Source organism: Poromitra crassiceps, assembly GCF_964638095.1.
Source record: "Poromitra crassiceps genome assembly, chromosome: 17".
NCBI classification, from domain to species: Eukaryota; Metazoa; Chordata; class Actinopteri; order Beryciformes; family Melamphaidae; genus Poromitra; species Poromitra crassiceps.
Genome location: NC_139635.1, coordinates 27,574,121 through 27,591,169, shown reverse-complemented (window position 1 = coordinate 27,591,169; position 17,049 = coordinate 27,574,121). Strand labels below are relative to the sequence as shown.

Here is a 17,049-nt window from a genome sequence, read left to right as displayed (position 1 = left end):
TTTGTCCTCATGTTGGCTCGATAACTTGCGCTCTCTGCTCTGACGTCGGGTACAAAAAATAGATGGGCTGCATGGATGTGCTCTTATATAGGCCTACGGCCTATGACGTCATAATAATATGACGTCATTGTCACTATACTTGACGTTGTTTGGCGTCTGGCCAGTGGCCAATATGAAACGCGAGTAGGCTACCCAGGCTGCATTTCCCCTTTCATTTTTGACCTTGGAAATTAAAGAAAGAGGGCCGCTTTAGCTCAGGAGGTAGAGCGGGTCGGCCAATGACGCAAGGGTTAGCGGTTCGATCCCCGCTCCCTCCCAGCTGCTGTCATTGTGTCCTTGGGCAAGACACTTAACCCTCCTTGCTCCCGATGGTGTGTAGGCACCCTGCGTGGCAGCCTGCCGCCATCGGTGTATGAATGGGTGAATGTAGACTATCTACTGATTGTAAAGCGCTTTGGATAAAAGCGCTATATAAATGCAGGCCATTTACCATTTACCATAAAATCAGAGCCATTGGAGGAAAAGCGTACAACAAGCCTATTGGCCATTCTTGAGACAGAGCATCTGAGCTCCAGGGTGCCCCCCTGAGCCCTCAGTGAAAACCAGCTCTCGCAATGAGTCGTTTCCTCTGATGCAAACAGGTCCATTCGAGCGCTATCAAATCGGGACCTAGCAGAGCTACATCCTCGGGATGCAGCCTCCACTCGCTTGGGAGGGGGCCTGTCCTGGGCATGAGATCTGCTGCCCGATTCTCCACCCCTGGGATAATATGATGCCCTAATCAGAACAAACAACATACAAAATATTGATCATTTTTATCCAAATCGCGTAAACTTTATATTTCTAACGTATTTTTTGCTCTACACAAAAAAAAACACAATTTGCATGTCAATACTCACTGGAGGAATACACAATTGGAAACAAATATGAGACGTGATGTGGTGAGAAAGAACAGAAGCATTGCCACAGCCTCTTCATGAATGCACCTTGCTGCTTTATTTACAGCACTCTTATTTGATCTTGATATGAAGGGGCAGACATCTGAAGCCAAAGACGCCAAACACTCCTTTCTCCTGTGCATCGCGCATAGCAAAAAAATAAAAGAAAAGAAAAAGACCAAGTGCTGTTGGTTGATCAAGAGTCCAAAAATGCTATTTAGTATTGATTTTCTGGATTAGAAAAAATAAACATAAAGAGACTAACATGTAAAAACATTTTCTACAACCGGAAATACCTCAAGAATGACAACATATCAACTATGTACAAAAAAAACATCAATAATATATTTATATATATTTTGTATCTTCTATACCCACTAAAATATACCAAAGAAGCAGCTATTGGTCAATCTGAGGAACTCGTTTGCCAACATGTTTTGAAAACAGTTTAAATATCCTTCAGCTGTAAATGTGAAAACTCAAAAGAAAAAAAGAAGAAAAAAGAGAAAGAAATGTAAATAAATTAAAAAATATAACTCGACAAAAAAAAAATCCTGTTTTCTTTTTCCTGTGTGCCGTTTTGGAATACTGCAGAGTGAGAGGAGGTGAGCCTTTTCATGTGGCTTCTCCAGTGGATCAGAGTTTGTTCGGCGACGGGCTGTCTCCGACCGTCCGCCTGAGTTCCCAAAGTCTTTCAGTACAGTCTGTAATTCATTTACCACGTGAGTACAAAGATTCACACACAAATCCATGACAACTGATGTAGGCCACAGACAAAATAGGTAAGAAGGGCACTTTTTCTTTAAATTTCCTCAAAACTTAGCAACCCAGGGATGAACCCTTTTTGATGAATGGGTGGGGGAGAGGGGGAGACAGTCTGGGAATCAGAAAGGGGACTGTGGGTTTAGCAGCCTTCTTGTTTGTCAAGAGTTTGTTTCACAGTTGATTCCATTATCCGCCCAGTCTAGCTCCAACTTGGCAATAAAAACTACAATCATGGACAAGAGAGAAGCAGGAGGTTCGTCCTTAAATACAAAAAAAAGTGTCTTCTGGCGTCCGTGTATAGGACATACTGTAGTGTGTGTGGCATCTGAGGAGAAAAATAAGGTCCTGAGATATGCTTTGAGGGGCCTCTGAGGAGAGAGTGATAAAATTGTGATCTATATAAAATGACAACAAAAAACAAAAATATATTCATATCTATAGCATCAATGTGTGTGTGAGGAAGGGGTGGTGGGGTGTACAGTCTGTTAAGAAGGGCTGGACCGCGGCAAGGCCAGTATTCGTCCGTTGGTCTTGCCCCCGTTCATGTGCGTGTAGGGGATGTGATGCTCCTCGTAGCTGCCTCGTAGGCCCACGGAGGACGCCTCGTCCCTGTCCGAGCACTGCTCCCTCTGGGAGTAGGACGACGGGTCCAGCGGGATGCTCTCCATGTTCTCCATGTCCAGGTCCAAGTCCTCGCTCTCGGGCGGCTTGTTGTCCTCGCTGTAGAAGAAGGAGACGTCCTGGAAGGTGGGGTGCAGGTCCTCGCGCAGCATCTCGATGATCTCCTTGAAGGCGGGGCGCATCTTGGGGTTGTAATGCCAGGACATCTGCATCAAGTTGTGTCTGGATGGGACAGAGGGAGACAGTTACTGCACGGCAAAAATGTGGATATTTGATTTTTAGTTTTTTAAATGACACGCAATCCAGACTAGACTTCAACCTGTATGGATATTTGAAGGCTGATACAGATACAGCTCAATCATACTATACATGGCTCTGGTACTCACAGTCTATCGGCGCAGTTGTCCGGCCGGTCCAGAGATCCTCCGTCCATGACGAACTTGAGGACCTGCTCGTTGGACAGGCCCTGGTACGGCTGCTCGGCCAGCGTGCTGATCTCCCAAAGCACCACCCCGAACGACCTGCGGGCGGACAGACACAACAACAATGCAGGGCAAATGAGGACAGGCCAATGAGACTGCTGACAGAGGAAGCCTGTCTGTAAACACTTCAGGCAATGCATGAGCGCACCGAGGGGCGGCCGTAAACATCGCTGGAGGAAAAGGCATCTGGGAGCGCATAACAGATCAGTGGCAAAATTGTGCGTTGGGAGTGGCTTAGTTATACACACATGCACACTATGGCTTCATACTGTATTTTAAAGTTCATGATCTGTTTATTCTGCTCTGGTTTTATGGCCTTGCTCTATGTATTTGACTGATGTAAATCATAAAAAAGTGAAACACTGCGTTTTGGGAGATTGGCTGGTTGGTCAACTTGCTACAAAGTGATGGGAACACAGACATCAAAATCATCCATGTCCTGGTGGATCAGTTGCTCAAGACAACATGGGGGGGTGGGGAGGATAAGCTCTCACTTAGTAAAAATCAATTTGAACGGATGTCCAACTCACAATTACAGGTCAGAAATTCAGGCATCATTTCAGAGCGCCGGTGTGTCCGACTTGAGGTCATCAAACATGGTGACATTCATCGTTAATGGATTATATACGTGTTTTGTTGACATTTTAACACAATTTGAAGTGTATTTATGCAATATCTGTTTATATTGTTTATATTCCGCTCAGTTTATTGCAATATCTGGAATTTAACAGCTATTTTACAGATTAAATTAGCTAGTCAGTGTTTGCTAGCTAGCTGTGAAGGGTTGGCTGCAGCTGTGTATGCACCCCCCCGCCACCCCCCCCCCCCCCCCCACCCCAAATGTTTTAACTTTTAATTGAAACTTCCGAGTTTCCTTGAACGAATCCGGCCCAGGACCTTTGTCGCATGTCACCTGCTTCTTCTCATCTTTCCTCTTTAGGTTCACTGTAAACTATCACAATAAATCCCCCAAAAATCTTATACAGTATACAAAATAATATAAATTATGTGTACATCGTTCTCTTTAGCATACACTATGTTGACTGATATTAGGTGTCGGCAACTAGCATTATCCAAAGGTGGAGACATTTTAGTAACAGCAAATTGCTACGAATTTTTATTATATGACCTGTAGATTTACAAAAGAAATCATTAACTCAATATAGATGGTGTATTTTTTTTTAGAACTATTTCAGGCGAGCAACCATGTATTCCTCTGCTGTGTAGTGATTTGTTTTGCCTTACACAGTCTTTGTCCACTCCATTCACTCCCTATGGAAACAGGGAAAGTACCGTAAATTCCGGACTATAAGCCGCACCTTTTTTCCCGTTTTTTGGCCTTTTTTGGCCCCTGCGGCTTATATAACGGTGCGGCTTATCTATGGATTTTTTTCAAAAAAAAAAAAAAAAAAAAAAAAAAAAAAACTCTCTTTTTTAGCACTCTTTCTAACTATAAATCCACTTCTGTTTTAATTTCCTCTCTTGCCCTCTTTTCACCACACTGTATGACACTGTGTGCACTGTAAAAAACAACACAGGTGGTGTTGTGTTATGTTGTTTTGTTGAAATGTTAATAAATGGGAGCTTCCTCAAACAGCCATCTCTTTCCCGACAATCCCCTCTGTGCATGAACCCTTACATATGGTAATTAAACATTAAAACACAATAAAAAAAAAAAAAAATACCATTAAAACACCCGCGGCTTATAGTCCGGTGCGGCTTATATAAGAAAAAAATAGTCAACTTTGCAGGTGCGGCTTATACACCGGTGCGGCTTATAGTCCGGAATTTACGGTAGTTGACACGTGGATGATTTCGGTGTTTATGTTTACTAATAGGCCAATCTCACAAAATCCGCTGTATTCCTGGAGCATTGCATGGATCATCATGAGTCACTGTCTGATGTCTGTTTCTCCCTCATATTGCGACACCATCTTCGTCTTCATCACACCTACATAGTTCCCCACACAACCCACAGGTGTCCACACACACGCACAAAGTGAAAGCAGCACTGACCAGCAGTCTGAGTGTGCGGTGAAGACTCCGTCCTTCAGAGACTCTGGAGCCATCCACCTGACGGGCAGCAAGCCCTTTCCTCCTTTCCTGTAGTAGTCGGTCTCATAGATGTCTCTGGTCATGCCAAAGTCTAGGGAGAACAGGTCATTTTCACATTTAAAGATTACACTATAATTGTATAACCTGCACTGTTGTGATGGGTTCTGTCTGAATGTGTCTTGTTTAAACACCACGCTTTTTCTCTATGTCCTCTATGGTGTGATTGGTGTGTTTGATCTTATTTTTGGAATGTGTTTGGATAGACTGATTATTTTTTGTTTGGTTAGATTACCTAGGGTTCGATTAGACTCTTGTATTATCTTTTTCTATTGACCTTGTGAAGCGCTTTGTAACAAAACGTTTTGTGTTTAAGGTGCTAAATAAATAAAGTTGACTTGGCTTGAATACTGTTGTGGCTGTTGCCAGTCTCTTGTGTTCTGTATAGTGCATATATAAGATAGTTTTGTGTGTTCAATTACAGTTTCATGTTTGGCATATTCTTTGCTTGCTCTTTATATTGACCTCAATTTCTGGGTAATATGTTGTGAGAATTCAAAATGTGCTTCCACTTTCAGATTTGATTTGAAAGCACATGGAATGAGCATTTCCTTTAAGATAAACCTGAATGTAACGTATCATTTTAATCCAGATTGAATATATGGGTAAATGTTCACATGTACAGTCTACTGTCACATCACCTCTTGTCAGTACGATATGAATTACATTTGTCCTGCACCTAGTGTTGCGAATACAGATGCAGGCGGACTTGGGTCTTCTAGTATCAAATATATATACTTATTTCCTATAAAATACAGTCTAAAAATAGGAAAAGGGGAAGTGGAACAATATAGGCATAAAAACTGTTCAGCTGCTTGGTCTGAGTATCTGTGTGGATTCTCCCCTCTACAGCACACACAGGTGAGAGGAGTTATGTAGCAATCAGTGTGGTGGCATGCAGACGCTCCTCCATGACTGGTCTGGTGCCAATTGACCTGCATAAAAACTGGAACACCTAGTGTGTCAATCCTGTGTTGTGTAACTCTCATACCCAAGTCAAATTTATTTTGTGCCAGTTGTACTTTGCAAATAAAAATCCTTCTGATTCTGATAACTGTTAATAACCCTCCACCTTGTGATTCTTTGGCAAGACTTCAAGTTCTGTCAGACCTTACCTCCTATTTTGACGGTGAGATCATGAGCTACCATGCAGTTCCTGGCTGCCAGGTCTCTGTGGACAAACTTCTTGGCGTTGAGGTAAGCCATGCCGTCAGCGATCTCCGCAGCCATCTGGATCATCTCCTTCAGTGTGGGCGGCGGGCGGCCCGGGTTGTTCTAAGGCACACGAGACAGAGGACATGTCAATTCAACGCGCCATCTGCTGTCACGCTAACCTGGCACTGCCAGATGGTTTGTAACTCGCTCGGGAAACTGTTTAAAAGGGGCGGGGACTTTCAAAAAAGTACTTGGCAGGTGACTGGATGAACCATCTGTCTATCACCGTCTATCAGGGGCTCGCTTCTCACTGGCGTCACACCAAACCCTGCCCATAGCCGTCTCATAGGACGCCAATTGGTCCGAACCACCAAAGCAATAGATTGGACCAAAACGCCAAACCAATTGGCCCTTTTCACAGTGGCCATTTTGTGTAAAAAAGGCAGGGTAAACACAGGTGCAAGCAAAACACTAATGAGGGTTTCCAACTTCCAATCATAGAAGTTGGAATCCCTCATTACTGGTTTGCTTACACCTGTGTTTACCCTGCCTTTTTGACACAAAATGGCCAACGTGAAAAGGACCCATAGATTGGAGCATGGTAAGATGGATGTGTCATGATCTCGCGTGAATCCAGCTACCTTGCAAGGTTACTGTCACAGAGGCTCCTACATTTTTTCATGTCAAGGACCAATGAATTAGTGCTGTGACAATGCCAGAATTTTGGCCTTGATACCAATACTGAGTTTAGTATTTATAAATTTGCTGCTACTGTACTACGTGTTACTAAACCTGAACTGGACAGCTTAGTTTTGGTTTGTTGATTGGGTGTCCATCTTTGTTTATCTTTTGTATCTCGGTTTTGTCGCCCAGTTTATCTGAACTGGGACTCAATTAAAAATAAGGTGGACTCTGTTCAATGCTATTTCCATGAATTTCGTGCTGACCCCCTTTTGTTTGTTCTGTTGCTATGGTGTTCTGTTACCTCGGACTCAGGCCGCAGGCAGCGCAGGAAGCTCTTCAGGTCTCCGTGGGTCATCAGCTCCATCACCACCAGCGTGGGCTGGCCCTTAGACACCACACCCAGCAGACGCACCTGGAAGGCAGGGACAGGATGGGAAATAAGAGGGGTCTGGTTACTGGACTGATCACATTATGGTAGTTTTAATTGGTTTGGTAATGGCACAGTGAAGCTTCTTTCTCCTTGATTCCCATCCAAAGTTCATCAATGAAGCAATTCCAAAGATCGATTGTCATGTGTAAGGACCTTAAGTCTTTCAAGACCTTGTTTTTGCTTAAAAGTGAGCAAGTGGGCTCTGTCTGTCTGTTTCAATTTTTGTCCCACTGATGATGTCACAATGCCTATGACATCATCAGTGCCTATGACATCATCAGTGATGTCATAAGATGATTTTGGTCAATAATGATGTCACTGATGACATCACTGATGTCATGTCTGACATCATCAGTGATGTCATCAGTGACATTGACCCAAGTCATTTTATGACATCACTGATGATGTCATAGGCACTGATGATGTCATAGGCATTGTGACATAATCAGGGATGTCATAGGCATTGTGATGTCTTCAGTGATGCGAAGTTGAGCAATTGTGCGCTGCACATGCCAATAGGGCAGGCGAGGCCACGCAGGAGCTGAGCTGCGGGCGAGGCCGCACAGCGGCGGGCCCCGAAGGAAAACGCTAAATAGGAAACCCCCCCCAAAAAAACAAAAACTAGTTTTCTTAAATTTATAAACTTTCAAGGATTTCAAGGACCCGTGGGAACCCTGGATTGTGTAATTTCATGATGTGGATTGCTCTAATCTCGAGTGCGCTGAGGTCTCTCCTCACCACATGGTGACAGTTAAAGGCCTTCATGACGGACGCCTCATTGAGGAACTCGATCCTCTCCCGCAGGCTGGCCGACTCGTTGACCGTCTTGACTGCCACGCGCGAGTCCGGCTCGCCCTTCACCATGTCCTTGGCGATGCCCTCGTACACCATGCCGAACGAGCCCTGCCCCAGCTCCCTCAGGATGCTGATCTTCTCCCTGGGCACCTCCCACTCGTCCTGCTCATACACTGCAGGGACAATTCATTCAATTAGAGTCTCCCCTACATCCCTCATATAAGACTTTTGCTTTTAGATGTTTTATTACAGAAAGTGTACAAAACCCATGACCAAAATAGGCATACATTCATTCAAAATAGTCATTGTGCTACTTATGGATGGAATTATAGTAAAAATAAGTGATTCCCCTTTTTGCTGGGAACCCCCTGGAACACCCTCAAGGACCCCTGCGGGTCCCCGGACCCCACTTTGAGAACCACCGATTTAGACATTCTGCTGACCGTCTAATAATCCATGGCAACATACAATGAGTACAAAAGTATAAGATTCTTAAATTCTGAGATCAACAACTTTAAAAGCAGCAAATAGGACGTTTAGATTATAGATAGAATGGTTCAATGTCACTGCTTACCGTCATTAGCACTCAAATACTCTGGGTTTGAAGAGGCATAAATGGGACCGCTAGGCCCTTGGGTTTGCCTGAAGAGGAACAAAGAGAGAGAAAAAAACATTAGGATTAACGCAGAGAAAATGTCAAAACAATCCGAAATGAATGGTGGCAACGAACAAAATGTGGAAAACACGTACTTCTTCTTGAACATGACAAATCCCGCCGCCGCCACAAATAGCAGGAGGATGAAGCAGATGACCGGTCCAATCACGATCTTCATCACATTAATAGGATCCCCTGTTGAAAGAAATCCACCCAGACAGTGAGTCACGTTTGAGCTGAAGCCCAAACAAAGCTGTCATGAATCCCACACACGCAGCAGCTAGGCTCATGTGCTGCTCTCGGTGCAAGTCACCCGGATGAGCGTGTCTGACATGAAGTCGTGTCAAGCACCTCCGGGTGACTTGCAGGGTTGACTGTAGCTGTTATGTAACTTAGCATGGTAAACACTGCTGATATTCAAGATTCAAGATTCAAGATTATTTTAATTTGTCCCGAGGGAAATTATGTATCTGTTTTAGAGAATATAGACGATTCATTTGAATTCGATGGCCACCCGTATGGAATAACGTCATATATGGATTACAAGCAGCAGCGGGGGATAGCGGGAGCTGCTATCTGTGACAGACAACAACGCTCATATTCCCATTGTCTCTATGCTATAATAAGCATATGAGCCGCTGTGTGTCGGAAAATAAGCTATTTACAGGACATAAATACAAGCTTTTCACATGCCCCGTCTTCAGGTCGCAGTTCAAAACAAATGATCGTTTCAGCAAATAATATCAAACCGAACTTGTCAGGGTGACTTAAAAATCATATTTAAAGCTGGAAATAAGGTCCAGGTTGTAAAAAACCCATAATTATGCTTTTTTTTTTCTTCTTTTTTTTTTACAGCAGCTGGATAATGTGACTCATCTGTTCAATAACACCCTAAAGATAATACGGTAGTTTATTCTTCACAAAAATAACAATTTTCAAAATAAATTATGTTAAATGACAGCGGGTCTACAATTTAGTATAAAATGTATAGCCATATGTGTATTAGAATTGCAAAACAACATTTCAACATTTTTTCAAGATATCTTTCCAAACTTTTCAAGAGCAGAAAATTATTCAAATTCTTAGTAAAATGACTTACTCAGGTCCTGGACATAGAAGTGGCTGGGCTCGGTCCAGGAGCCGTTCCCTGCCAGAGAGGTGGCCCGCACCCGCACCGTGTAGTTCCCAGGGTGCACCACTCTCAGCCTGCAGCCGTTGTTGGACATTTTGTACATGTTCCTGGACACACAGTGGTGCAGCTCCTGGAGAAGAAGGTTAAGGGTTAATGGAGTAAACACACAAAAAAAGAAACAACAATTGACTGAAAACAACTGATTTAGGGGTGCACAGATCGATCGGCACGCAATCTGTATCGGCCGATTTTGACCTCAAATATGCGATCGGCTGATTGCGATATTTCTTTATATTATTATTATTTTTTATTAAAAAAAGCCTTATCACTAATCAGGCTTTCCAACGATATAAAATACAATACCAATTGGTATTATTAAAGGGGAGAAATAATCGACCGAAATAACGTTTCCAAACTTTAGTTTATATATCGGTAATCGTGATCGGTCGATGATCGGTTGGGCAGATATTTCCCATAGGCGATCGGCAATCGGTGATCGGTGGCAAAAAATGTGATCGGTGCACCCCTAAACTGATTCATAGTTCCCTAGTGCTACACAAGCTTCAGCCCCTTTCGGAACTGTGTCATGTTCGTCTCGCTTGCTAGACTCTCCTTCCACAGTCCCTTCCCTAAACATTAAGTGAGGCGCTGAGAAAACTCCCAAACAGCAGAACATACCGATCCGCTCGTCATACAAGTGTCACAGAGACATTCCAAAGCCACCTACCAAAGCAGAACTCTTCCTTGATTAGATCCGCAGGGGGTTGAAAGCCATGTTTAAAATAATGTGCTGCCTCATTTTATAAGATTCTGTATCATCCCCCCATGGACAGTTTCCATGTTTTTGCTTTTTGACTGTGTGAGTTTTGATAGTTTTGGTTTATTTTCCACAGCAAATAATAGTCGGTAGCTTTAAGCTAGATGTTTTGTGCAGCCGTCCCCATGGTAACTAAAACATGGTGCGATGCTAAAATTATCTTTCTATTAAGGTTATCAGCCAAACAACATTACTGAAACCACAAGGTCCAATTTAAAAATGCAGACGTCTAGATTCTGGCCAAAAGGATTTGTTCAAATAATAACTATTGCCTCTCTGATTTATGTGTGTGCCGGTGAGGGCAGTTTAAAGACATATAAACTCAGTTTGATTGTTCAATTTTCTTTCATCACCGGGCCTGTGTATTGTCTTTATTGGAGAGGGGAACGTACAGAAAAGGTGTTTTCTGTGTGAGAATGAATGTGCGTGCTTGTGTGTGTTAATACCAACTAAGTGAAAGATTAATCTTTACCACAAAAAATATGTTACAGATATGTCCATGTACAGTATGTATGGTGTGTATCCTCACCTCAGTGTCTCCCAGTCTCTACAGATATGTCCATGTACAATATGTATGGTGTGTCTCCTCACCTCAGTGTCTCCCAGTCTTGTGTAGATGTTACAGATATGTCCATGTACAGTATGTATGGTGTGTCTCCTCACCTCAGTGTCTCCCAGTCTCTACAGATATGTCCATATACAGTATGTATGGTGTGTCTCCTCACCTCAGTGTCTCCCAGTCTCTTGTACATGTTACAGATATGTCTATGACATCTACAGTATGTGTGGTGTCTCCTCACCTCAGTGTCTCCTAGTCTCTACAGATATGTCCATGTACAATATGTGTGGTGTGTCTCCTCACCTCAGTGTCTCCTAATCCCTACAGATATGTCCATGTACAGTATGTGTGGTGTGTCTCCTCACCCCAGTGTTTCCCAGTCTCTTGTACAGGTTACAAATATGTCTATGACATCTACAGTATGTGTGGTGTGTCTCCTCACCTCAGTGTCTCCTAGTCTCTACAGATATGTCCATGTACAGTATGTGTGGTGTGTCTCCTCACCTCAGTGTCTCCCAGTCTCTTGTAGACATTACAGATGTCCATGTACAGTATGTGTGATGTGTCTCCTAGTCTCTACAGATGTGTCCATGTACAGTATGTGTGGTGTGTCTCCTCACCTCAGTGTCTCCCAGTCTCTTGTAGTTGACCTCGTACAGGATGATCATGCCGTTGGGGGCTTTGGGCTCCTGCCATCTGACCTGCACTGTGTACTCTGACACTTCGTAACTGATGGGACCTATGATGTCATCAGCTTTGTCTGGGGAAGACAAGTCACAAGGCTTGAGTTTAAACTGTATTCACTAGTAGCAAACTGAATTCAAAATAAATTGTCTTTATAATTAGCATCCAAGAAGAAGTGACCTTCATCTATGCGAAAATCAAATGTACTTCTGTTGAACTGCGGTATACTGCGACATTTTCATATAAATACATGTTTATTTTGCTACTCTGTATTGCCAACTGATATAACACCTATAATATATACCCAGTTCATGAAAGGTTTTACATTTGCCCGGTGTCAGGCAGATTTCACTTTCCTATTATTATTATTATTATTATTATTATTATTATTATTATTATTATTATTTTATAACATGTTATGCATCTTCGCCTGGTGAGTCAGCAAGGCGGACCCACATAATGATGTGCTTTTATAATATAGATCCATGTTAGCCAGCCCTTTAGACATAGCAGGACTGGGCGATAATTCAATATTATCGTTTATGGTCTTTCACTGGAATCATATCTTGATGTTGTGCCGATTTTGGGATACTGTGTGACACAGAATTCCTCTGTCTAAATTGATGATAACAAGCACATTCTCTTTTGTTTGACATCACACCTAACATTACCATTCAGTCAACTGGACATAACAAGATCTTGCATACGTCAGCCATATCATGATATATATCGATACCGAAAAAAAACAGATTGATTTCAACCATATCGCCCAGCCCTAAGACATAGCAACAAATGGAGTGCAATCAGTAGCTCCTTACCCTCAGGCATTGTGCGGGCGCTGACGTAGGCCGCCATGCTGCAGCGGCCTGGATCAGTGGGGTGGTTGCAGGCGTGGACCTCGATCTGGTAGCTGGTGAAGTGGCGCAGGTTGGAGATGACGGTGGACTCCTTGGCGTGGGGCACGGTGACCACGATCTTGGAGCTCTCGAAGTTCTCCTCCTCGTCCTCGGGGCTGCGGGTGCCCCCCGTCGGGCTGGGGGCCGTGGTGAGGAAGGGGCGCGTTCGGTTGGCGACGCCCATAGCCGAGCGCCGCTGTCTAGAGGGTCTAAGGGAACAGAGGGTGGAGCCATGATGTGATGCCATGTTAACGCTGCAAAACCAATTTTTTTCTATTCCACTCTATGAACGAAGGTAGAAAAAGTGAAAAGAAAGGGTCCCCTCTCCAAGAATTTTGTTAACTGCTATACAGTTGTATTTGTAATGTATTTACAAATGCTTTTTAATCGTTTGTTTTAGTCCATTTAGGTCACAGATAGATTAGCCTTGCCACAAAGGGACAACATAATGAGTGTCAGAAATAAGAAATAAGTGTTTTATAAGTCAATTTAGCATACTTATTTGTGACATTTCAATCAGTCTGACTATTTGAATTGTCTTGATCTGGGAAACTCGACCAATCTGGTACTTCAAATTGTTTTCAACAAAGAATAATTTAACACTATTTGATCTAGCTCTGAAACTGAAGTCACAGTTGCTCTTGAATGGTAGGTCACATGAGAATTTTAATACTGAACACAAGATGGCGCATGAGAGCCTTCATTTGCTTGAACAAAAAACAGACTCAAAGACAACAAATCTGAAAGGCCTGTCTGATTTAGTCCAACTTGGAGAGACATTGCTGCTCTTAAAACACTGACAATTCCCTTGAGGGGAAACCTTGATGCACCATGAAAGGACAAAAGTCACATTTTGCTTACATTACTCTTAGCGAAAAGTCTTCAAAGGCCATTATGTTGTCAGCTGTCTTACTTGATCTCAAAGACCTCATTGTGGAGATAATTCTCGAAGGTTTTGCGGTACTCTGAGTCCTCTTTCTCCTTCTTCAGCTCCTTGTCGGTTTTGGGGCAGGCGCAGCAGCGGGTCCCCTGGCCCTGCTCCTCTGTCTGGTTCCACTTCTGCTCCTCGTCGTTGTCCACCTGAGTGGGCAGCCGCGACGGCAACTTCATCCCTGGAGAAACCAGTCAGATGCAAGAAACGAGTCACACCACACAAAGTGTCGGGGAAAAAATGCCACAAATGGATAAGCACATTCCTGTATTTGGAGCGGCAGCGCTGCGGACACTGGACATGTCACATTATCTATGGTTTTGTTTTTAATCTTTGAATCAGTTCAATTGTGCAATTTTACCTTTATTTAAACACTGCATGCGTAAAATCACATTGGAAATATTTGTAGAAGGGAGCACTGAAGACATTCCCCATCTTTTTTGACAAGGTGACAAGAGGGCTGTATTCATAGTCATTTGCATAGTGAGATGAGGCTCGTGAATGTGCACTCAATAAGTTAAGATTTTCCTTAGAGTCCGAGTTAAGGTGTCCATAAAATAAAATTGGTTGCACAAAACACCCTTAAATCTTGTGCGTACGTTTTGTGCGTACTCCCCACAGACTCCCACCTCTTGGACGTGTGGGCGTTGAGGGAGTTCAGCGAGGAGATCATGTGCGCTGTAACATGGACGGGCAGCGGTGGCGGTGCACTGGTGGAGGTCAGACTTGTGACAGGAACAATTCAACCAAGATATACGCCTGAACTTTGTCTGAACCCAGAGTTCGAGGAAGAGTCTGTTTGTCCCATGGTAGACTTGAATGTAGTCAATGCCACCCAGACACATTCCTGCAGCTGTATTTCACTTGCTTCTGTTGCTTCATGGCAATAGCACTGGTAAAGATAAGGGCTTTGATTTCCACTGGGGTCACCCATACTTAAAGTGATATTGAGCTTCCTAGACATTACCCCCAAAATCAGTGATGCTCTGTTATCTGGTGCTTGGGTAGAGACGATTGGACAATTACGTTTTTCTCTCTCTCCACATTCACTGCCATGGTATGGTCTGAAAAAATGCTCTCAAAATCACACTTCTAGCAGATAAGCAAATGCGAAAAGAGCAAGGGGAAACTGACGAGACTTATTTTATATATAAAGGCAGAATCTGCTTTGTCAAAGTCCTGTCTCCCACCGTTTTTTCCCCATATTTACAATTATTGCTAAACAAGCTATTTTCTTTGTTCCATCGGCATAAGTTCCCTCTGACCGGATTTCGGTGTTACATACAATGGTAATGAAAGAATAGAGAGAAAAACACAATGCAATCCTCCAATTGTCTCTACCGGAGCAACAAATAACAGAAGAACAGAAGAAGAATGGCCGATTTGGGTTTTTTATCATGTACAGGAAGCTACACAACCCAAGGTACTACCAAAGTCCAACATCACTTTAAAAAGCATGCACTCAAGCTACTGTAACTCACTCTGGATTAAAAAAAAGTGTCCAGCAAATGGCATGTATCACTCTGTTAATCTACATTTTCTTTCATCTTTTTCTGTCTGAACACCCTGTGTCCCAGAGACACACTGTGCCTTAAACGTGTGCATTACCACATGTCATCTGCCAGAATTAATGTTGCGAGTGAGACTACTTTGAACAATTGGGAGGTATGCAGCTAACTCACTAGAGACCTTTTAAGGTGAATCCCTTCCCTATTAGGTGCCTTTGAAGTGAAGTGATTTGATGTTCCCCTCTGTGTGTTTGTGTTTGGGGTGTGGGTGGAGGGTGGAGGGTGGTCAGGTGGTGGTGTTCCTTTTCTTTCTTTTTACTTTGCATTGTACCACTTGCTTGGTGCCTTCTTTTGGTTTCTTTGTAATTTGATTTCTTTTGCAATTGGTATAACCAGGTTGTTTCGTTTCATTTTGGTTGTATGTTAATTGCTTGATTTCCAGTGTGTATTTCTGTTGTTGTCGTTTTTGTCTTCATAAAAATTTGGTTAAAAAAAAAAGAGAGAGATGTGCATAACCCACCAAGGGAGGTTTCTCTACAGACGCTGAGTGAGAAGAGCTCATAAACGAATGGAAGCCTGCCAACAGAAAGTCTGTTTGCCTTGCGTTCTCTCTCTCTCTCTCTCTCACACACGGGGAAACACAAACCCAGTGTGGCTCACCCTTCTGACAGTAGTCAAACTTGTAGAGCTCGCTAGCTTCAGGCTGGCGCTGGCAGAAGACCAGGTAGTGAGTGATGTTGCCGTTGGGGTCATTGGGCGGTTTCCACTTCAGGATGATCTGGGAGGAGGAGTTTGACGACGAGATCGGGTCCAGCGGCACCGAGGGTTCTGGGGAGACATCGCGGGGACACCACAAGCTTAATGAATAGGGTTGGTAATAGGGTGGACTTCCAAATATTATACAGAACATTAGTATACAATACTATAATATATACAGAATTGTACTGATACAGGAGTTTCTTTTGTTGTTGAAAATTTTTGAGAAATGTCTGTCATGTTAATCTTTTCTAAATCTATTGTGAACAAATGTTTCGTTTTGAGGACAACATTCAGTGCAAATGATTTCAAAATGTTCTAATTTATCAACACAGAAATTACTTTAGATACCTTTGTTAAAATGTGTTTATCAGTAACGTTGTAGTCATATTCAGCACAAATACATGACATCACCGTTAATAAATCACTGCCATTTATCAAGTGTGCCAGAGTAGACAATCAGCTTTGCCTGTCAGATCACAACACATGATCTTTCTTCCGGGTTCAACTCTGTGGCAACCAGCGGCCCACCTTGGGTGTTCCACATTAGCTTTGTTTTTGGCTATTATCCTATTTGATGTGTTTGTTCTCCTCATTATAAAGCAAAGTGAACAGGCTGTCGGCAGTAGGGAACCATTGTTGTTTACATCATTGTATTTCTGTTTCTTAAATGCGTTTTTTTTTTAGAAAAACCCTTTAGTAAGTGAGTATTGCAGTATGTGCAACTACCTGGTCTGCTGCCATGGAAACCCCATAATAGGTCACACAAAGGAAGAGGTGGAGGATATTAGTTAGATATATTTACCTTTTTTTTGTTATTAGCTTTGTTTTGTTTCTGCGATACACATCCTGTGTGTGTGTGTGTGTGTGTGTGTGTGTGTGTGTGTGTGTGTGTGTGTGTGTGTGTGTGTGTGTGGGTGGGTGGGTGTGTGTGTGTGTGTGTGTGTGTGTGTGTGTGTGTGTGTGTGTGTGTGGGATGTTTACAGGATGGGCAACATGAGAATACTTAGTGTACTATTAGGTTGCATGTTTATTCATTGGTGCTGGTTATTGCACACTGGAATAAAGAAATATTGACTGTTTTCACCCACTGATGAATGTGCAAAACAAAATCAAAAGGAACAAGATG

At 43.0% G+C, this 17,049-nt stretch overlaps 1 protein-coding gene across 1 annotated transcript in view; it reads right to left on the bottom strand.

The window, feature by feature from the left end:
• Positions 1–889: 889 nt before the first annotated feature.
• Positions 890–17,049, bottom strand: part of LOC310791779 (insulin receptor-like) — a 60,742-nt gene continuing 44,582 nt past the window's right edge. The window contains exons 9-21 of the mRNA XM_083653442.1: positions 15,825–15,992; positions 13,639–13,837; positions 12,648–12,934; positions 11,766–11,905; positions 9,737–9,899; positions 8,733–8,832; positions 8,557–8,624; positions 7,926–8,155; positions 7,059–7,169; positions 6,034–6,193; positions 4,823–4,952; positions 2,711–2,845; positions 890–2,546 (exon numbers count right to left, since the gene is read on the bottom strand). Coding sequence (XP_083509568.1) covers positions 2,189–2,546; positions 2,711–2,845; positions 4,823–4,952; positions 6,034–6,193; positions 7,059–7,169; positions 7,926–8,155; positions 8,557–8,624; positions 8,733–8,832; positions 9,737–9,899; positions 11,766–11,905; positions 12,648–12,934; positions 13,639–13,837; positions 15,825–15,992 — 2,249 coding nt within the window. The 3' untranslated portion in view covers positions 890–2,188. The remainder of the gene's footprint in view (positions 2,547–2,710; positions 2,846–4,822; positions 4,953–6,033; positions 6,194–7,058; positions 7,170–7,925; positions 8,156–8,556; positions 8,625–8,732; positions 8,833–9,736; positions 9,900–11,765; positions 11,906–12,647; positions 12,935–13,638; positions 13,838–15,824; positions 15,993–17,049) is intronic.